This window comes from Bombina bombina, chromosome 7 (genome assembly GCF_027579735.1).
Source record: "Bombina bombina isolate aBomBom1 chromosome 7, aBomBom1.pri, whole genome shotgun sequence".
Classification (NCBI taxonomy): Eukaryota; Metazoa; Chordata; class Amphibia; order Anura; family Bombinatoridae; genus Bombina; species Bombina bombina.
The window spans coordinates 414367395-414391158 of NC_069505.1; the positions used below are offsets into that span (position 1 = coordinate 414367395).

Sequence of the window (23764 nt, forward strand, 5' to 3'; positions counted from 1 at the left end):
GGTTGCAAAGGCAGGTGTAACAACCAAAAAGCTGATAATTGAAATTGTGTTCAGATATGATCTACCTGAAACAGTAGAATCTAATCGAGGGACTCATTTTACTGGGCAAGTGTTTGCAGAAATGTTGAAAGGGTTGCAGATTAACCAGCATCTCCATGCACCTTACCACCCACAATCATCTGGGAAAGTAGAGAGAGCAAATGGTGTTTTAAAAAATAAAATAGCCAAGATCTGTGAGCAGACAAAACTTACTTGGGTACAAGCCTTACCTTTAGCCCTCTTTGCAGTAAGACATACCCCAAAGGGAAAACATGGCTTTTCCCCATTTGAAATTTTGTTTGGTAGACCACCACTAACAGGCCTTTTCTTTCCACAAGAATTACATGGGCAGTATGCTTCTCTAACTGATTATGTTGTCCAGCTGCAACTAATTTGCATGGAATAGTTTTCTCTTCATTACCAGATCTAGAAGAAATAACTGGAACTCACCACATGCAACCTGGAGACTGGGTGGTGAAAAGAAGATACGTGAGGAGACACCTAGAGCCCCAATTTGACGGCCCATACCAGGTGTAAATGATGATCACACCCACCTCAGTCAAAGTGGAAGGGAAACCAAACTGGATACACGCCTCCCACTGTAAGAAGGTGGACTTCCAGGTCGGTGATAAGAACCTGTGTCAAAAGGGTGAGACCACTGGGGACAAAGAGGGTAAGCAAACTACCAAAATGCATATACTGTCCTGCTTTTTTCTTTGTCCTTTTCTTTGTGTCTTATACCTCTATGCACCAGTGAAGGGCAACAAATTGACAAATTCCATCTGGCTTTTACACCAACAGACTGCCAAACAGCTGAATACCACAGACTGCATGGAGTAACTACATCATAGGAATAGTTGTACCAGCCATTAGAACACACTCAAATATTTCAGTGTTTGAAACATCCCTAGGGGAAACAAGGTATAAGTGAAAATTATTCTCATCTGCAGATAAAGCCTGGATGTGGTTCCCTGCCTGGACAGGTTGGGGAATTAAGCTAGAAAATAGAATGAATAAATGCACTACTATCATGGATGGGATTATTAATGAGACTACAAGTTCTATACATGCCCTTAATGAAGAGTTAGCCCAAGTTAGGAAGGTGGCTCTTCAGAATAGGATGGCTCTTGATTACCTACTTGCTATTGAGCAGGGAACATGTGCTATTATTGGCTCCGAATGTTGCACCTGGTTGGAGGATTCCCATGACCCTATAGAGGCACACATGAACAAAGTAAAAGAGTTACAACAAAAATCTAGAGATATAGCTAAGGAGGGAGGGAACCCTTTCTCCTGGATGGGATCCATTGGAACCTGGTTTAACAAAATACTAATCTTTTAAAACCCATAGTGGTAGTGATAGGATTAATCTTGATGTGCCTAATTGTCTGGAAATTGTTAATGATTTGTGTTTCTCATTGCAGCAAAAAGATGAAGATACCTATTGTTTAGGGAGATGATACAACAGCCACAGAGATGACCCTCTGATAACCTAGCTCAGCTACATGCCTCCCCTGCAGACCCTCCAGTCAATCTAGGAGACAGGTGGAAGATCTCATCTCTGCGAGGGGGTCCCACAATTGCACCTCAGCTTTGGGCCTACTACAGGATTTGGACCTAGGCCTGTGACAGGATGCAGTTCTGGCTGCTGTTGTTATCTGATTAGATAGAGATTGCATATTTTGTGTTTGTGTGTTACCAATAAAGATGTGTGAATGCTAAGAGGAAATGGTCACTATGTAGGCAGATCTGGAATGGATGCCCGGTATCCCACTGTCTATGCAGCTTATCTGTATACTCAGTGATATACGGTCTGTCTAAGGGGTCATTACCAGGTAGGCAGGCTGTTAGTCAAATGAGAAACACAAAGTAATAAAGGCGTGATAAACGCAAGGTAATAGATAAATATATGTGATAATAAAATTGTCAAAAGGCTGAGAAATGTTAGAGAAAAATATTTAACTCTGCCATTTTGCCCTGTGCTTTATATTAAATCGATGCTTATAGCTTTAAGAACAATACACTTTCTTGACAGTTCAGCTATTGTGTTGTGCTTGCAAAAATATAAACTTCTAGCTAAGTAAAAAACCACCCAAGTGCTGTATGTACGAGATAAGAAGACCACGAGTTCCCTACATGTGAAGATTCTGGATTGGCTCAAAGCACAGCACATGGGATAATTTGAGACTATAAAGAGACACTGTTCTTATCTGATTTTGCATGCCAGCTTGTGTCACTCTAAAAGTGATGACATGCTGTCACTCTGTTGTAATCCTGCTTGATTGTACAATAATAACCTTTTGAATTTGGACCAGTTGTTTCAAGTTGTATTTTTTTTTCTTCAACACATGGTACCCAGTATTAATCCGGCAATACTGTGCTTTTAATAAATGCTTGTTTTATACTATATATAATTAAAACATATAAAAGCCACAATATCGATCCTCAGAAATAGTCACTCGGTATCTAACCACTGTATGCTCTCAGTGGGCAGCTTATATCGATCCTCAAGAAGGATGGAAGTGGACTAGATTACAATTCATACCACAAACTCTTCTGCCTAGTATCCGGAATTCTCACGATACCTATCCTTGTGATGATATTGCGGGGACATGGCTATGATGCTAAGTTCTGACGTACGTTTCGCCATATACTTACGGCTTTTTCAAGGAAGTAATGTGCGTCCTCTCCTTTTCTCCTTTATAGCGTATATCCTAATCCTATACGGCCATTTTCAAAGTGGTCATATTGGAGTTCTAATATAATTCATTCCTATTTATCCACCATATTGGATATGGGCAACGTCTTTTCATCATTTTTTTCTTATCTTTCCTGGAATTTTATCATATTTAAGTCACAGTTTTTAGCATTATATATACACAAAAGCAATAATCTTTTCAGAATGTGTGATCGTCATCTGAGTCACAATTTAAGGATTATCCCTTTTTATGTAACAAAGCATTACTATGAGTATGATCTAGTCTCCAAAAAAAAAAAAAAAACTGGGAGCTAAAGTTACCATGTAACATTTGTGTAAAATAAAATGCTCAAAATTTTAAAGGGACATGAAACTCATTTTTTCTTTCTTTCATGATTCAGACATAGCACACAATTTTAAACAACTTTAAAGTTTACTTCTATTATCAAATTTGCTTCATTCTCTTGGCATTCTTTGTTGAAGAAGCAGCAATGCACTATTGGGACCTAGCTGAGCACATCTGGTGAGCCAATAGCAAGAGAGAGACATATATGTGCAACCACCACTCAGCAGCTAGCTCCCAGTAGTGCATTGCTGATTCTGAGCCTACCTAAGTATGCTTTTCAACAAAGGATACCAAGAGAATTAAGAAAATATATTATATAAGTAAACTGGAAAGATGTTTAAAATTGATGCTCCATCGGATTTATGAGAATTAGATTTTTTTCTTTACTGTCCTTTTAAGATTTGTGGTTAAAGATGTATTTAATATGTGAATTCTATAGTAACAAAAGGAAAGGAATTATTTTACTCTAAGATCAGTTGGAGACAGAAGAACCCTTAATTAGGATAGAACATTATTACATTAGTAAATCATATGCAGAGACAGTCTTTTCTAAATGAGTTTTACTTATACCAATTAAGGGTTTTTGCTTTAAACATTAGCAATGCAAAGCCTAATTAGACTCATATCATGGTACCCATAATAAGCCAACACTGAATTCAATAGTAATCGGATTTGGTACTGCAGTGAGGGAGGAAGTAGGTACTGTTCTTTACAAAAGATAGAAACCCTATATACAGAATGATGAATTGGAAAATCGCTTTAGAATATATATATAGAAGGCGACGTAGGTACAATTTATAATCTGCAGGATAATTTAGAAATAAATCTGCCCAGCCTTCTAGTGAAAACGTGATATTATGGGAATGTTATTAAAGATGGGGCTTTGCAATGAAAGCTGGTAATTATCATCTATCTATCTATCTATCTATCTATATATCTATCTATATATATATGTGTGTGTGTATTTAAATATTTTTTTGTATATATACAGTATTATTGTAGATCCTTAGTATGTATTAATAAACAGGTACCCTTTTTTGGCGAATGTCAGGAAAGACAAATGTCTCCGTATTTGTTTACATTTGTCTGAAAATGATAAACAAATGTCCCTTTCACAAAAACGAACAAACGGAATTCATGTGGGGAAAATAGTAGTTGATTTGTTTTTGTGCTTAATATAAAGGTGGGAAAGACTGTTTTTGCAGGGGGGTGGGGGCTTTAAAAGTTCAAATTTACTCTAGTCAATAGCAATACAGCAATGTCATTGTCAGTTGATTGATTCTGGTGTCAACCAATAAGTATTTAAGCCACTTCTTGGCCAGTCCTGATTCCATTAAAACAAAAAAGAAAGCTATGTGCTGCTGCTGGCTTGTAGCACAATTACTAGCTTATACTTTAAAGGGAAAGTACACTTGAATATTATTTTTATTTAAATGTATTTTCAATGACTTGTTATACCAGCTGCAGAGTATAACATGTATGAGAAATTGCATTTTCAGGTTTATTTGTGTATATGATGGTTTTGTGCTTTTAAACCACAGCCTACTACAATGGTAATTATCAGCTCTCATTATGTTATCACTTTGTGTACACACACTTGCTTTCTTATCTTATATTTGTTTGGAAAACCAAAGCTCAATACTTAGAGAGAACAATGGAACATTATCATTTTATTACTTAACTATCCTGTTCCCCACTGGGAGTGTAATTTATTCTGCTGGCTGTGTTTACTTAGGCTTATCAATAGGCTAAACTCCAGTATAGAAACTTTCAGTATAGGTTGGCATACCACAGGCTAAATCTGCTATTTCAAATGCCAATATAGGGGTAAAGGAGCTATTTATAAACAATTTATTACAATCTAGCAGGTAAAATGGATCATTGGGAACAATTTAAAGGGGAGAAATTGTTGGGGTCAACTGTCCCTTTAAGTTTAAGCTACTGTCCAGCTGCTCTATTTCCTATAGGAAATAGGGGTCAGATGGATTTAATTAACAAATAAACGACTCTCTTAAACAATATCAGTAAGAACAAAAAAAGATTTGGGGGGGTAAATTAATCATTTGAAACTATTTTTTCTGTGCACGTCTGTTTATAAATAGTTAAATCTTTATTGTCACTAGATCTATCTATCTATCATCCATCTATCTATCATCCATCATCCATCTATCTATCTATCTATCTATCTATCTATCTATCTATCTATCTATCTATCTATCTATCTATCTATCTATCTATGTGTGTTACTTAAAGGCACACTGCAATCCAAAATTAATTTAAATCCGCCTATCCCTCTAAATACTAGTGAATCCACTCAATTTTTTAATTAATTCATTTTTATATCCATACCCATAACATTAAGAAGGGAAGTTGTGAGAGTCTATTATTTATTAAAATAAAACTATATTTTTCACTAATTCCAGCCAGTTACATGTAAAGGGTTGGAAGGGGTTTGTTTGCTTTTATCATTTTTTGATGAATGCAAAGGAATACAGAAAAACTTGTTGTTTTTTTACAGTCGCCCAAAAACCAGAGCACGTTTATTAATACATACTATGGATCTGCAATAATACTGTGTGTGTGTGTATATATATATATATATATATATATATATATATATATATATATATATATATATATATATATATATATATATATATATATAATGATAATAACCAGTTTGTAAAACATTAGTCTTTCATTGCAACACCATCTTTGACAACTTATTCTGATAATATCATGTTTTTACTAGGAGGCTTGGCAGATTTATTTATAAAACACCCTGATCATTCTATATATCTGATTCCATGTTTTTATAAGAAACAGTTCCTCCCCCACTACTGTATCAAATCCAATTACAATTGACCTCACTGTTGGCTTATTTGGGTCATCATGATACAAGTCTTATTAGGCTTTGTATTGCTAATGTTTAAAGGAAAAACCTTTAATTGGTGTAAGTACGGAACACTATCTCTGCAAATAATTTATTCCCCCCCTTTTGTTCCATATACAGAAGAACTCACCGATCTCCTTAGCTAGTGCCAGACCCTGGGGGTAGGATATTGGAGAAAGTTTCTTTTCCTTCAGCCTTTCAATGGTTTCCTTGTCATCACGCAAGTCAAGCTTGGTCCCCACCAGAATGATAGGGGTGCTGGGACAGTGATGCCTCACCTCTGGAAACCACTGCATTGGGATAAGAAAGTAGATTGCGGGGCATTATATCTGAGTATCCATACCCAGCTCAGTTATATGATAGACAATACAAGTTGTGCTAGACTTGTGGTGGTACAGTCTAGGGATGTGTTTATATTCAAATTCGAATTCCAGAACGAATGTATTTGTAGAAATACGATTTACATAAATAAATGTTGATAAGAACGAATATTATTAAAAATTCTATTATCAAATGTTATTTACAGTTTTCGAATGTCACATTCAAATTCGAAAATTACATTTATAAAACACAGGATTAGACTAGAAAAACTATTTTGAATTCGAATGTGACATTCGAATTTGAATGTAACATTCAAATTTTAATATTACATTTATAAAACACAGTTGTAGGCTAGAAATACTATTTTGAATTTGAATATTACATTTCGAAATTGAATGTGATATAAAATACATAGCTAAATATTCTATTATTCGAACAAATATTTTCGAATGTTATTGAAAAATTCAAAAATGAAAATTCGAAAAATGGACTGTTAGAATGTTATATAAACATTCAAATTTGATTTGAATGAACGAATATATCAAAATTCATTTAAAATTTTGAATTTTTAGAAACATTCTCCCATCCCTAGTACAGTCCTTAATGAATCCTTTTACATGACAAGACAGATTTCTTTACGTTGCTTACCTTAGCTCTGACGTTCTCATAGGATGCTGGACTAACCAGAGAAAAACAGATCAGGAATACGTCCTATAAAATAGAAAACAGTATAAGATTTTAGTGAAAACCTCACTTGGCCCATCATAACAAATTTTCAGTCACATCAAGTGGTGTTCTAATACTTCCCATGAATTGATTGTCATCTTACAAAGAGAATAGGCCTTTCGTGGCCATATTGGCACCACAAATGGATCACAGACATCCCTCAGTAAGTCACTGACAGTAGTAAGTAAGGCAGTAATCTAATCTATAAGTGCTCCGCATGGGATTTTGGCATGGGATTTTGTGGGTATTTATATCTAAAAGACATTTTAATTCAGTAAAAAAGGAAAACTATACCCAATTTTTTTCTTTCATGATTCAGATAGAACAGCAATTTTAAGCAATGTTCTAATCTACTCCTGTTATCAATTTTTCTTCATTCTCTTGCAATCTTTATTTAAAAAGCAGGAATGTAAAGCTTAGGAGTCAGACCATTTATGTTCAGCACCCTGGATAGTGCTTGTTTATCACTTCCCTCCCTACAACCCCCCTTCCTCTACCCCTTACACCAAACTTCACAGAAGCATTAGATCAGCAACAGCTTGCTAGTTCTCTTGAACCTCTCCTTTCTTCCATCACCTCCTTTTCCTTCCCTGACAAATCTATCTGCCACTTTAACTCCACCCTTACATCGGTCATTGACACCCTGGCCCCTCCTACCATAGCTCAGAAACCACACTCTTATCCTTAGCGTTGGCATACTCCTCTGACACGGTACCTATGCAGATGTTCCCGTACTGCTGAGCGACACTGGAGGAAATGTCAGAGTTCAGCTGACTTTCTTCACTACAAGTTCATCCTGAACTCCTACTATTCTGCCCATAATCTTTATAAGCAACAATACTTCTCTAATCTCATCTCTACTTTTTCCTCTAATCCAAAACGTCTATTGATACAGCTTCTCTCTCAGCTCAAGATTTGCCAGCCACTCCAATAACAAAATTGATTCCATCAGAAATGGAATCACCTCTCAACTTACTACCAATCTCCCACCCCCTCAAAAGCTTACAATCATTCAAAACCCAAATACCCTTAAATTTAGCTCTTTTGCCCCTGTTACAGAGGAAGAAGTTTCTGCCCTTATACTGTCCTCCTACCTCACTACCTGTCCCCTGGACCCTATCCCCTCACAGCTACTCCCCTCCCTCTCTTCTACCCTCACCCCCATACTCACACACATTTTCAACCTCTCCCTCAGCACTGGTATATTTCCCTCATCTCTAAAACATGCACTGGCCACACCTATCCTCAAAAAACTTTCCCTCGATCCAACCTCCCCATCCAACTACCATCCTACTTCCCTACTCCCTCTTGCCTCAAAGCTCCTTGAAAAGCTAGTATACGCACGTCTATCCCATTTCCTTACACTATACTCTCTTCTTGACCCACTGGAATCTGAATTTCATCCCCATCACTCCACAGAGACAGCAATTATCAAGGTTACCAATTACCTACTTACAGCAAAATCCTAAGGCCACTTCTCTCTGCTTATCCTCCTTGATCTGCCTGCAGCCTTTGACACTGTTTACCACCCTCTTTTGCTCCAAACCCTCCAATCCTTTGGCATCTGCGACACAGCTCTCTTGTGGTTCTCTTCCTATCTATCTAACCGTACCTTTAGTGTAGCAATCTCCGGAGCATCCTCTGCCCCGTTACCACTTTCTGTTGGGGTACCACAAAGCTCTGTCCTCTGTCCCCTTTTCTTTTCAATCTATACATCATCATTAGGTTCCTTAATAAAGTCCCACAGATTTCAATATCATTTGTATGCCGATGACACCCAAATCTATCTATCTGCACCAGACCTACCTCCATCCTTACTAACCTGTGTCACTAACTGTCTTTCTCATATTCTCATATATCATCTTGGATGTCCTCTCACTACCTTAAGCTAAATCTCTCCAAAACTGAACTACTTATTTTTGCCCCTTCTTCCAAAATCTCCCCCCCCCCCATTTTCTATAACTGTTGATAATTCCATCATTACCCCTACCCCGCATGCCCAATGTCTTGGGGTCACACTTGACTCAGACCTTTCCTTCACTCCTCACATTCAGTCCTTGGCTAAAGCCTGTCACTTCCACCTTAAAAACATCCCTAAAATTAGACATTTCCTTTAAAAAGACACAACAAAGATTTTAATCCACTCTCTTATTCTTTCCCGTCTCGACTACTGCAACTCCATCCTCTCTGGTCTAACTAGCTGCCGCCTAGCTCTTTTACAATCCATAATGAATGCCTCTACCAGGCTCATCTTCCTTACATGTTGCTCTTCATCTGCTGCACCTCTCTGCCAATCCCTTCACTGGCTTCCTCTTGCCTCCAGGATTAAACACAAAATCCTCACGCTGACATATAAAGCCCTCAACTGCACTGCTCCACACTACATTTCAGACCTTGTCTCCATATACTCTCCCTCCCGTCCCCTGCGCTCTGCTCACAATCTCCTACTCTCCTCTCTTGTTACTTCCTCACATTCCCATTTACAGGACTTCTCCAGACTGGCCCCCATCCTGTGGAACTCCCTGCCTCACTCCACAAAACTCTCCCCTAATTTTAACAACTTTAAGCGCTCCCTAAAGACTCTACTATTCAGGGATGCATACAACCAACACTAACCTTTCCTAACTCCATCGCTTTCCCCTTGAACCCCTTAGAATGTAAGTCTATGAGCCCAGCTGTTTGTAGATCGCCTTCATAAGAGCCAACTACAAAAGTGCAACTCTCGGCAGGGCCCTCTACCCATTTGATCCCTATAAATGTTATCCTGTATACCAACTATGTTCATAGCGTTGCGGAATCTGTTGGCGCTCTACAAATACCTGTTAATAATAATAATAATAAAAGTGTAACCCAAAAATTGGCCAGCTCCTAAGCTTTACATTGCTGCTTTTTAAATAAAGATAGCAAGAGAACGAAGAAAAATTAATAATAGGAGTAAATAATAAAGTTGCTTAAAATTGCTGCTCTATCTGCATCATTAATGAAAAAAATGGGTTTAGTATCCCTTTAATAGTTTGTAGTGCCTTAATTCCCAAATACCAATGGTATTCTAGTCCATCATAAAATTATTTTAACTATAAGACTTGTACACACCTAAAATATGATCATCAGAACGTTTGGGTTAATTGCACACTGATTTGTTATAACATATTAGACATTTAACATCAATACCACATTAAAGGGACAGTTCAATTTTCTTTCTATATATAATTAAAGGCATATGCAATATAATGCTTCTTTAAGTTATATTCAGATTTATGCGTTTTTATTTTAAGTGTAGTTTTTACACCCTGTTTAGAAGAGTCCTCCAGCCACCCCCATGCCTGTATATTTTTCCCTTGGTGTCCTCTGTGACAACAGCTTCTTTCAATGAGAGCATACTGAGGTAGGTTTGGTAGTATACATGTCTGTGTAGCAATGCTATAAAATCAACCTGTAGAGGGAGTATAGAGTGAAGTAGCTTTACCCTTGGTAAACTAAGCTGCATATCTAGAAGCACTGTTAAATTAAAATAAAAAAATAAAAACATGTATAAAATAAATAATACTGTGCACTTTAAGTGCTAAACCACAGCACTGTTTTGTTTATATTATAGTGCATTTACTTTCTTGTCCTGTTAAGAGCCGCAGGGTTCTATATTATTTTAGTTTTGAGCCAGTGCTCTTAAGTGTATAATAAAGTTAATTAAAAAAACTGATCCCAAACTGAGAGTGCATATATCATTGGATAGGAGACATCCAAACTGTGAAGGCAGAGCCTGCTGCATCTCCCTCTACAGGTTAAATTTGGGGGCTATAATATAATATAATATCTCTTTCAAATAAGGGGTCTTAAAGGTCTGTAGCTAGTAAGGGAGCTGAGATCGCTGCCTGTCATAGCCCCCACCCCCTCTGTGATGTCACCATGCACATTTATGATGACATCACCGGCACGCACATGTAGCTCTGGGTATGCAGTGCAAGTGAATCAATTTGCCTTTATGAAGATAATGTGTCGTCAAGCGCTTACAGGCAGCAGTTTGCATGATGACCGTTCTTGTCATGCGCAGGATTAATAGCTAAACATATTTTTTTCTTTCACGTCCCTTTAAATGGAAGCGCATAATCACAAATCTTCTTTAACTTGTTCTATTCCCAGTGATCAGAAAGCATTTTGCTGCAAATGTCATCTGCATAATCTACGCAGACATGCAAATGATAATATTAATATTTTTCATTCTCTCTCACACTAGATCAAATCCCTAAATGAAAAGCTAAATTGACTCATCAGATTCTGACGAGAATAAGATGCTCATAGCCTGCACTCTAGAGGTTCCCAGACTCCAATTCCTACATCGTGCGTAATTAGGCACGGAGCACATTATAAGTGCAGAGAAATGTACGGCCGCACTGCATTGCACTAATAAATCCTTCCCAAAAACCCAAACACCCTGACAAGCACATTATGTGCAGCTTGAACAGGACCCAGGATAATCTGCCTTGTAAGGAGCATTGTATCTATAATTATCTATATCTATCATACATGGAAAATAAGAGCTTTTCAAAAGAACAATCAAATTAGCGCTGCGGAATCTGTTGGCGCTCTACAAATAATAATAATCATACATTAGAATTGCATAGTCAACAATTGTATAATACAAAGACAATTTAATAAAAATTTAAAATGAGTAGTTGATTTTTTTTCTGACATATTTCAAAGTTACTTCCATTTTTCCTTCCCCCTGTATCACATGACAGCCATCAGCCAATCAGAAATTGCATATAAGTATACACTGTGAACTGTTGCACATGCTCAGTAGGAGCTGGTGCCTCCAAAAATGTGTATATAAAAATAAATGTCTGTGTGTATGACTGTATGTATAAGTCTAAATGTATGTGTATTTATGGCTGTATGTGTGAGTCTGAATGTATGTGTGTTTATGGCTGAATGTGTTAGTCTGAATGTATGTGTGTTTATGCTGTGTGTCTGAATGTATGTGTGTTTATGGCTGTATGTGTGAGTCTGAATGTATGTGTGTGTATTTATGGCTGTATGTGTGCGGCTGAATGTATGTGTGTGTATTTATAGCTGTATGTGTAAGTCTAAATGTATGTATGTGTGTTTATGGCTGTATATGTGTGTGGCTGAATGTATGTGTGTTTATGACTGTATGTGTGAGTCTGAATGTATGTGTATTTATGACTGTATGTGTGAGGCTGAATGTATGTGTGTGTATTTATGGCTGTATGTGTAAGTCTGAATGTATGTATGCGTGTTTATGGCTGTATGTGTCATTCTGAATGTATGTGTGTGTATTTATGGCTGTATGCGTGCGGCTGAATGTATTTGTATTTATGGCTGTATGTGTAAGTCTGAATGTATGTGTGTTTATGGCTGTGTGTCTGAATGTATGTGTAACTCTGAATGTATGTATGTGTGTTTATGGCTGTATGTGTGCTGCTGAATGTATTTGTATTTATGGCTGTATGCGTGCGGCTGAATGTATGTGTGTTTATGGATGTGTGTCTGAATGTATGTGTAATTCTGAATGTATGTGTGTTTATGGCTGTATGTGTAATTCTGAATGTATGTGTGTTTATGGCTGTATGTGTAATTCTGAATGTATGTGTGTTTATGACTGTATCTGTAAGTTTGAATGTATGTATGTGTTTTATGGCTGTATGTGTGAGTCTGAATGTATGTGTGTTTATGGATGTGTGCATAGCTGAATGTATGTGTGTTTCTTGCTGTGTGTGTGGCTGAATGTATGTGTGTTTATGGCTGTATGCATGAGTCTTAATGTATGTCTGTTTATGGCTGTGTGTGTGAGTTTGAATGTATGTGTGTTTATGACTGTGTGTGTAAGTCTGAATGTATGTGTGTTTATGGCCGTATGTGTGAGTCTGAATGTATGTTTGTTTATGGCTGTATGTGTGAGCACTCTGAATGTATGTGTGTTTATGGATGTATGTGTTTGACTAAATGTATGTGTGTTTCCGGCTGTGTGTGTGCCTGAATGTATGTGTGTTTATGGCTGTATCTGTGAGTCTGAATGTATGTGTGTTTATGGCTATGTGTGAGTCTGAATGTATGTGTGTTTATGGCTGTATGTGCAATTCTGAATGTATGTGTGTTTATGGCTGTATGTGTAATTCTGAATGTATGTGTGTTTATGACTGTATCTGTAAGTTTGAATGTATGTATGTGTTTTTATGGCTGTATGTGTGAGTCTGAATGTATGTGTGTTTATGGCTATGTGTGTGAGTCTTAATGTATGTGTGTTTATGACTGTGTGTGTGAGTCTGAAATTATGTGTGTTTATGGCTGTGTGTGTGGCTGAATGTGTGTTTATGGCTGTATGTATGAGTCTGAATGTATGTGTGTTTATTGCTGTATATGTTTGACTGAATGTATGTGTGTTTTTGGCTGTGTGTGTGTGCCTGAATGTATGTGTGTTTCTGGCTGTATATGTGAGTCTGAATGTGTGTTTATGGCTGTATGTGTGAGTCTGAATGTATGTGTGTTTATGGCTGTATGTGTTTGACTGAATGTATGTGTGTTTATGGCTGTATGTGTGAATACTCTGAATGTATGTGTGGTTATGGCTGTATGTGTTTGACTGAATGTATGTGTGTTTATGGCTGTATGTGTGAGTACTCTGAATGTATGTGTGTTTATGTTGTATACAGTAAGGGTTTCGGACTATGGGCCTGATAATGAAAAATACACCAGCATGGAAAGAATGTGTATATGTCTGTATACATGTGTGTGTGTGTTTATGTATGTGTGTCTGTGTGACTTGTGTGTGTATAAATGTATGTGTGAGTATATGTCTGTATACATGTGTGTTTATGTATGTGTGTCTGTGTGACTTGTGTGTGTATAAATGTATGTGTGAGTATATGTCTATATACATGTGTGTTTATGTATGTGTGTCTGTGTGACTTGTGTTTGTATAAATGTATGTGTGAATCTATGTCTGTATACATGTGTGTTTATGTATGTGTGTTTGTGTGACTTGTGTGTGTATAAATGTATGTGTGAGTTTATGTCTGTATACATGTGTGCGCTTATGTATGTGTGTCTGTGTGACTTGTGTGTGTGTATAAATGTATGTGTGAGTCTATGTCTGTATACATGTGTGCTTATCTATGTGTGTCTGTGTGACTTGTGTGTGTATAAATGTATGTGTGAGTATATGTCTGTATACATGTGTGTTTATGTATGTGTGTCTGTGTGACTTGTGTGTGTATAAATGTATGTGTGAGTCTATGTCTGTATACATGTGTGTTTATGTATGTGTGTCTGTGTGACTTGTGTGTGTATAAATGTATGTGTGAGTATATGTCTGTATACATGTGTGTTTATATATGTGTGTCTGTGTGACTTGTGTGTGTGTATAAATGTATGTGTGAGTCTATGTCTGTATACATGTGTTTTTATATATGTGTGTCTGTGCGACTTGTGTGTGTATAAATGTATGTGTGAGTCTATGTCTGTATACATGTGTGTGTGTGTTTATGTATGTGTGTCTGTGTGACTTGTGTGTGTATAAATGTATGTGTGAGTATATGTCTGTATACATGTGTGTTTATATATGTGTGTCTGTGTGACTTGTGTGTGTATAAATGTATGTGTGAGTCTATGTCTGTATACATGTGTGTGTGTGTTTATGTATGTGTGTCTGTGTGACTTGTGTGTGTGTATATAAATGTATGTGTGAGTCTATGGGGCCGATTTATAATCGGTCTGTCCAACATGATCAACTCAGCAGTTCCTGCAGATTCGCCGCTAGCAGGGGGTGTCAATCAGCCTGATTGTATAGGATCCGGTGGATTATTGTCCGCAAGTCTCAGAGCAGGCGGACCAGCTATGGAGCAGCGGTTTTAAGACTGCTGCTTCATAACTGCTGTTTCCGGCAAGCCTACAGGGGCATCAAGTTCCATTCGGAGCTTGATAATTTGGCTTCTATGTCTGTATACACATATGTGTTTGTGTTTATGTATGTGTGTCTGTGTGAGTTAGTGTGTGTGTGATTATGTATGTGTGTCTGTGTGACTTGTGTGTTTATAAATGTATGTGTGAGTCTATGGCCTCTATTTATCAAGCCGTCAACCGTAAATACGCTGGAATTCCGCAGCGTATTTGTGGCGAGGCTGATTCGCCATAGTTATCAAGCCCTACAGACCGGCAAAAGTAGAATCTAGTGACGTAACATACGATCCGCCGGACTAAGTCCGACACAGATCAATGGTTACGTCACTGCAGATGTTCCGAACGCAAGTTCGGCACAATCTGACTACTTTTGTTAGTTATCAAAGAACAACCAGGTACGCTCGCCACTTTTCCGGCCCAGCGTACCTGGTTTTCAATCCTCCGCCCTGGAGGCAGCGGATCACATAGGAATCAATGGGAGTCTGACAGCAGCGAGAGCTCATGTTCGCTGCTACCCGATATCCCATTGATTCCTATGGGAAGTGTCTGCACCTAACACCCTAACATGTACCCCGAGTCTAAACACCCCTAATCTGCCCCCTCCTACACCGCCGCCACCTACATTATACTTATTAACCCCTAAACCGCCACTCCCAGACCCCGCCGCCACCTACATTATACCTATTAACCCCTAATCTGCCGCCCCCTATACCGCCGCCACCTACATAAAGTTATTAACCCCTATCCTGCCGATCCCGGACCCCAATGCAAATAAATTAATTGTTTAACCCCTACACCGCCGCTCACGGAGCCCACCGCCACCTACATTACATTTATTAACCCCTAATCTAAACCTAAAGTGTCAGTAAACCTAAAAAATAATGTTATATAATTCTGCACATAGTGCAGAATTATATAACATTATATTAGCGCAAACTTTATAAAACATAATATTCCCTTTTAATTTTTTTAAAACAACGGCTGTTTTTCAGACCCGCTCTCTGTGCTCTTCTGAGCGGGTCTGTGTTTTTCACACAGCGCATCGGGCCAGCTGTATAGTCAAAGCCCGGCCCGACCGCGCCATTATACACAGTGCAGCTCGCTCCTGCTGTCAGACAGAGCAGGAGCGAGCTGCACTTAGTGTTATGGCGCGGTTTCGCCGGGCTGTGACTGTGATATATAGTGTGTATGGTGGATTGTCTATAATACAAACAAGTAATTTGTGGATTATGATTGTATCATTCGTAAAACAAATATTGGCAGAATTTGTTTGCACCTAAACAAATTTTGAGTATTTGATGAAAAACTTACTTTATTTAAAATATTGTTAAAAGCAACGTGTTTCTCAACCAACCAGTGGCTGTTTCATCAGGCTTAATCTTGCCTTTTAACAATATTTTAAATAAAGTAAGTTTTATTAACACTTACCACTTGCTGCCGGATTATTTCCTAATTTTTCCTGACCTATTCATCACTCTTGGATTACTGGGAGTTCCAGATTGCCTGAGACAAGTCTGCTGGGTGACTATATTGATCCCAGCCTGCCCTGAGCGCACCAATGAAGGTGCTCTTCTAAATGTGAGTGCAATAATTATTATTGTTTGATATTTACTTGTCTACATAATCAATACTAGGCCATATAGGCACCCTTGTGTTTTTACCACTTCCTGCAGATTACTGAATAGCCACTGGAGGTCAGTCTTCTGGGTGACTGCTAATTGATCCCAGACCACTACTTCTGCACCACTAGGGGTGCCACAGCAAATGTGAGTGTACCCATTACATACTACTTCCACTCTGTACCAAACGATATTGGGCCATGTGGCACTTCTGTGTTTTTGTATTGTTTGTAGATCATTGAATTCGGATCGTGGCCTTGATCCTCCACAGACAGCTGCCTAGACCTGCATCATCATTCTATTTAAGTGGACTCTGTTACACATGCATTTGGCATTTATTGTGTTAGATTTTGAACATTATTAACAAAAGATATAATCTATATCTTTATTAACGTTTTTTATTTTCACCACCCTATGAATGATAGTATATAGTTTTTTCTAATAAGGTTGGTATCCTCTTTAATTGTTTATCAACTGTGACACTCTTAGTATTTTAAATCTATATAGATTTACCATCTCTGTCATTGATGTTATTTTACATATCAATTTCTTTTGGGTGCTAAATCACTTTTGAGATATAGAGGATAATAGATATGTACTTACTATTTAATACATATAGGTTTATACACAATTGGTATTTATACATGTACCGTACTATTCTGATTACCACACTTACTACCTCATATACATAAGAATACACACACCAATTTATAAGGGCGCACTAAATCTTTTTTATTTTTCTATGTTTATAACATTGTTTTAAACACTGATACCATATAGTGCTCAAGATACTCATGAGAGTACCTAAGTATGCTCTTCAATAACAATACCAAGAAAAAAAGTAAGTTTAATAACAGAATCAAATTGGAAAGTTACTTAAAGGGACAGTCTACACCAGAATTGTTATTGTTTTAAAAGATAGATAATCTCTTTATTACCCATTCCCCAGTTTTGCATAACCAACACAGTTAAAATAATATACTTTTAACCTCTGTGATTATCTTGTATCTAAGCCTCTGCAAACTGCCCCTTTATTTCAGTTCTTTTGACAGACTTGCAGTTTAGCCAATTAGTGCCTGCTCCCAGATTACTTCACGTGCACGAGCACAGTGTTATCTATATGAAATACGTGAACTAGCACCCTCTAGTGGTGAAAAACTGTTAAAATGCATTCTGAAAAGAGGTGGCCTTCAAGGTCTAAGAAATTAGCATATGAACCTCCTATGTTAAACTTTCAACTAAGAATACCAAGTGAACAAAGCAAAGTTGGTGATAAAAGTAAATTGGAAAATTGTTTAAAATGACATGCTCTATCTGAATCATGAAAGTTTATTTTGGCCTAGACTGTCCCTTTAAAATTGCTGCTCTATCTGAATCATTAAAGTTTAATTCAGTAAACAATAGACTTGTGCAGCTGCAACTAAACATTTTATATAAAAATCTCAAGGTGTTTACTGTCCCTTTAAAGGACCAGTAAATACAGTAGATTTGCATAATCAACAAATGCATGATAACAAGACAATGCAATAGCACTTAGGGGCCGATTTATCAAGCCTTCAGGCTCACCGGAAACAGTGGTCTAAAGACCGCTACTCCATAACTTGTCCGCTTACTCTGAAGCCGCGGACAGAAATCAACCCGATCGAATATGATTAGGTTGACTGACACCCCCTGCACGTGCTCAGTAGGAGTTGGTGACTCAAAAAGTGTAAATATAAAAAGACTGTGCACATTTTTTTTAATAGAAGTAAATTTGAAAGATGTTTAAAATTGCTGCTCTATCTGAATTATTAAAGTTTAATTTTGACTTGAGTGTCACTTTAAGTGTATAAGAGGTCTTCTGAGGTTTTGTTTGGTGTTGGCAGGTGAGCTGACACGCTAAAGCCTAAATACCTCCTTTTTATTGTATGGTTCAGGATAGTGCACAGGTATTTGATTTCACTCCCTGTTTTATTTCTGGTTAATGAGTTCTAGGGCAAAGTGAAACCGCAAGATCGCAGTCACATTATCCAGCCACTTGTAATGGCTGGTTATTTAACGTGCTGCCAAAAATGGGCAAATTTAGTGCTCCACTCGTAATCTTACCCTATATGGGGAATCAAAATATGAGTTGAATGTTTTTTGTTGTTGTTTTTTTTACAAAGTTGTATTCTACATCTTTGCATATGGGTTCCTATCTGTATAAAAAAGACCCATTGCTTTTGGCTGCTGGACATGATCTAGATCAGATTCCCCTCTTTCTATCACATATCTATGAATTCAGTATTCCCTTCTGATCCGAGGCGTTTATACAAACCGTCTGCGGGTAAGAGAGTGGCCTCAGTCTGTCATAATCCTCCTGGCCGGCCGTATCCCATAATCCCAGGTTCACCGGTTTGCTGTCAACCATCACATTAGCGGAATAGTTATCAAATCTAGAAAAAAGATTTAGGATGTTTTTTTTCATACACATTTCTTAAAACACTAATGCAATAACCAGTAAATCTCAGTGCTCATCTGAAGAATCCTTTAATGTTTTTGAATTTCGGAGGAACCTCAACATTCGCACCAAGAATGAATAAAATAAAGGGATCTATTTGGTCTTCCCCAGTCTCTAAGGTTGCCAGGTGTCTAGTATTTAACCAGGCAGGCTGTCCAGTAAAATCTGTGCAAAATTACTGAACACATGTATTTGTTTTAATGTCCCCTGAGAGACAGCTTAAAGGTCTTTTAGTCATGATGCATTTCAAACATGTAGGTAAAGTGTAACCAATAAAATGCTGTCTTATAGGTTATTGTCACTCAATGGTACCGCTCTGTTGTGTTACTTTTAGTAGTCACTGGGGTAAAATCTCTGCTCTGTGTTTTTTACTGATTGGTGCCTTGTTACAAGGTCATGAGAGGGGCAGGTGAAATCACTGTGGTGTGTGTGTTACTGGCACCTAAGAGGATAAAAAAGGGTGTGGCCTAAGGTAGAGTTTTGGGGAGGGGCCATTTTGTGATTCACCTACCACTTTTGCCCAATCACAGGCAACTCTCCCAATGTCTCTAGATATAGCATAATATTATCACATCCTTTTAGTTTTACTTACACAGTTGGTATGTATTCGCCAGGGAAGGCATTGGTCGTATAACTGATCAGGAGACATGTCTTTCCCACCGCTCTGCAAGAGACAAACACACAAATCACATATCTCTCTTGAGACTGGGGTCAGGGTCTCTGTGACGTGGGCTGAGAGGTCAAGGAGCAGAGGCAAGGGGTCCAGTGTGGGCTCAGTTCAGTCTAGGTGTGGGAGGGCATAGCATCTCATGGGCAGGAATATAGGGGAACATAAACAGGTGACTGTAATGGCCTCTCTAATCCCTATGTTATTTTATATAGCTCTGATTGGCTATATTAAAATTCAGAGGCGGACTCGCCTTTGAGAAAGCCGGAAATCCGGCGAAACATGTCAGGGAGAGGGGAGTGAGCTAATGGAAGCTCTATAGATACAATTTTAACATAAACTTGTTAGCGGTTTTCATGGGGGTTAATTCGGTGCCTTAGCCGTACTAAACTGTATAACGTTACTTAAGACATTAATGGTCTCTGTGTTCAACCAGACATATATAATTTAGCAATAACTGGTGCATTTAGTGTGTGAGCATAACCGGACCGGTTGATAAATATAATTTGGGAAATCATTGGTCTCCGTGGTGAGACCCTATATATGTTAAATAAGCAGTTATTTGTAAACCCAGTGAGAATGTTGATGTTGATATCTCTCTAGTGGCGTTTAGCTACTAGCTTATTCAGCACGCTATAACAGTGAACTAGGAGCCAGCAAGGGTTGCTATTAAGATATATTTAGCACAATATCAGTATGATACAAAGAAATATAATCACCACTCTGTAGCGGCTTATATATTTTTTTATATATAACTTTAGTGGATGTTTATCCATATTTTTGAGTATTAATTATCAAGCTGCTATAAGTTATGGAGATACTAGTTAACCCATACTATGGGCAAGATTTATCAAGCACCGAATATGAAAATTCTCATATTATTCTCATAAAATGAAAGTTAACATTATATCGACATATTTATTAAAGTTGATGCGCCAGAAAAGTCTCTATTTCTCTGATATGCGAATAAAGTGACTTATGTTCACTCGCAAGTTTCGAATTTTGAGAATCAATTGTCTGGAAATGCCTAATACTTCTATTACATGTATACCCTTTTCATACACGCCCTTTTTTATTCGCAATTATCTTGTATTTATCAAAATTGTCGCATGTCATATTCACTTTTTCTATATTCACCAATTTTGAGGTTGCGAGATAGTGGAAAAGCGCAAGTAGTTGTTTTTGGTTCTTGTTTGCAATGGAAAATTTCCTTTTTCTTGCGGTTATTGCTGTTTCTCGAAACAGAAGTCGCCCACAACAGGTCGCAGAGCAAGATGCGGATCCAGAAACAAGAAGAAGGGTTCCAAGAATTTTTCGTTTAAGAATTGGTTTGGAAGCCCTTTCTGACCACGAAATAAAAAGAAGATTCCGACTGAATAGACAGTCCATAATTAATTTGTATCATCTAATTGAGGCTGATATCGACCCAAAGACAGGAAGGACACATGCTCTTCCAGGAATGATAAAATTATTGGCAGTTATCCATTTTTTGGCTACTGGGTCTTTCCAATCTGTCAGTAGTATAGTTGTGGGCCTCAGTCAACCTTCTTTTTCAAGGCATCTGACACATGTGCTCAAAGCTATTTTGAAGCATTTAAAATTATTTATTCATTTCCCTACTAATGCTGAAGGTTGGCAAAGTTTGAAGACTAATTTTTTTAAAGTTTCCGGTATGCCCAATGTCTTAGGCGCTATTGATTGTACACACATCCAATTGAGACCTCCGCAACACAAAGAGGAGCAGTTTAGAAATCGGAAACATAACCATTCCTTAAATGTACAAATGGTTTGTGATGCAAAGCTCAAAATAATGAGTGTCCGCTCAAATTTTCCTGGGTCATGTCATGACTTTTATATTCTTCAACAGTCGGCACTTTATCGGATGTTTGAGACGGCAGAGATGCCTGATGGATGGCTATTAGGTCAGTATGTATATTATTCCTTTATTTGATAGTCTATTTCACATTTTATTTTTGACTTTTTCTTATTTTATTGTAAATGTTTTCTAATTTATTTACAATCTTTTTCTTTGTTAGGAGACAGTGGATATCCTTGTCGGCACTGGCTCATGACGCCATTCACAAATCCAAGAACCGACGCTCAGAAAAAATATAATGATGCTCATCGGAGCACTCGGTCAGCCATTGAGCGCACCTATGGTTTATTAAAAACTAGATTTAGGTGTCTAGATAGATCCGGTGGAGTGCTGCAATATGACCCGTGCAAGGTATCAGATATCATTTTGGTGTGCTGCATTTTGCACAACATAGCGCTGCAAGATGGAGATGTGGATGTCACTGTCCTCAGTAATAATGAAAACAATGAAGATCTTGATGCTTCAAGAGATTCCACCGCTGGTGGAGTCGAAGTTCGGAATAGCCTTGTTGCTAGATATTTCTCATGTTAGTATATTTTATTCTAGTTTTAACCAATACCTTTTTTAATTAGTCTGTGCTTTTCCCCTTTTAAAATTTATATATATTTTTTTTCTTTTTAAAGGAATCAAATGCGGTTTAAAGAAAATAGAGAAGAATGAATCCAGTTCAAGCCCTATCGATTTAATTTTTTTGTTAATCGTTCATTAAAAAAAAATCGTTAAATACATATTTTTTTTGGTCATCTTGTTATTTTTTGGACAAAAGCATCATGGTTAAATTAATTGGTTTTCCGCTACAATCTTCAAATAATTAGAATAATATTTGATTGCCTATATGGATCTTAAAAGTTGAATTTTCACAATAATGTCCCTTTAACCCTTCATTTTATCAATCATCAGTTTTTGAAGAAAATAAAATTTGAAAAGAATACCAAAAGAACAAACCTGAATTGTTGATAATTTTTTTTTTTTTTTAACGAAAACCCCTATCTGAATCTTGAAGGTTTATTTCTTTTATGACTGTCCCTTTAATGGGTTAATGTTTTGCAGACAACAATATACTGTTTCAAATACTATATTAAGTGAATGTGCTATTACTATCCAATTTTTAACGTTCGCTTTATATACTATTTAAGGCAGTATATTGTTGCCTGGAAATCATTACCCATTAAAGGGACAGTCATAAAAGCAATAAACTTTCAAGATTCAGATAGTGCTTTTCATAAACCAAAAAAAATATTAAAAACAATTCTTTTAGGTATCATGTGACAGCCATCAGCCAATCACAAATGCATCTACATATATGCTGTGAACTATTGCACATGCTCATTCGGAGCTGGTGACTCAAAAATTGAAAATATAAAAAGACGTTGCACGTGTTGTTTCTTGAACTAAATGACCAACTTTCTATTTTACTCCTATTATCATTTTTTCTTTGTTCTCTTGCTATCTTTATTTGAAAAAGAAGTCAGCCAAGCTTTTTTTTGTTTTCAGTAGTCATGACAGCACTTTTTTATTGGTGGATGAATTTATCCACCAATCAGCGAGGACAACCCAGTTTGTTGCCCAAAAATGGGCCGGCATTTAAACTTACATTCTTGCATTTCAAATAAAGATACCAAGAGAAAGAATAAAATTTGATAATGTGAGTAAATTATAAAGTTGATTTAAAGTTCATGCTCAATGTTAATCACAAAAGAAATTTTTTGGGTACATTGTCCCTTTAAGTACATCTTAACATCAAATATCTTAAAGTTATGCTGCATCATATTCAATTGTTTAAACATTTTTTTATATGATGTCCCTTTAAAATAATGGTGTAACCAATACTGTTATATTAAAGGTCCATTATATACAAATGTACAAACACAAAAACTTCAAAATTGTTGAATGTGTTATATATGGATTAGCTACCATTGTTAAACAACAAACATTCATGTTTTGTCTGTCCCTTTAAAATCAACAATAATATGTCTAATAATTTTTGGCAAAAAAAAAAGTGCAGGAGAAGAGCATCCTTTTATGATGGAGGAAAAGAGCATTCTTGTCTCTTTAGTGCTTTGTCTTACATAAACATATTTATAAAATAAACATAATAATTGAAAAAAAAAAATCCCTCAGTTAAATATTATTATTAAAAGCCATAAGCAGCATTAATACTAATAACAATGATGCAAAAATATTTA

General features: G+C 37.0%; 1 protein-coding gene across 1 annotated transcript in view; it reads right to left on the reverse strand.

Annotated features, from left to right (window-relative positions):
• Positions 1 to 23764, reverse strand: part of RAC2 (Rac family small GTPase 2) — a 90189-nt gene that overhangs the window by 41352 nt on the left and 25073 nt on the right. The window contains exons 2-5 of the mRNA XM_053721224.1: positions 19628 to 19699; positions 18853 to 18970; positions 6946 to 7008; positions 6107 to 6266 (exon numbers count right to left, since the gene is read on the reverse strand). Coding sequence (XP_053577199.1) covers positions 6107 to 6266; positions 6946 to 7008; positions 18853 to 18970; positions 19628 to 19699 — 413 coding nt within the window. The remainder of the gene's footprint in view (positions 1 to 6106; positions 6267 to 6945; positions 7009 to 18852; positions 18971 to 19627; positions 19700 to 23764) is intronic.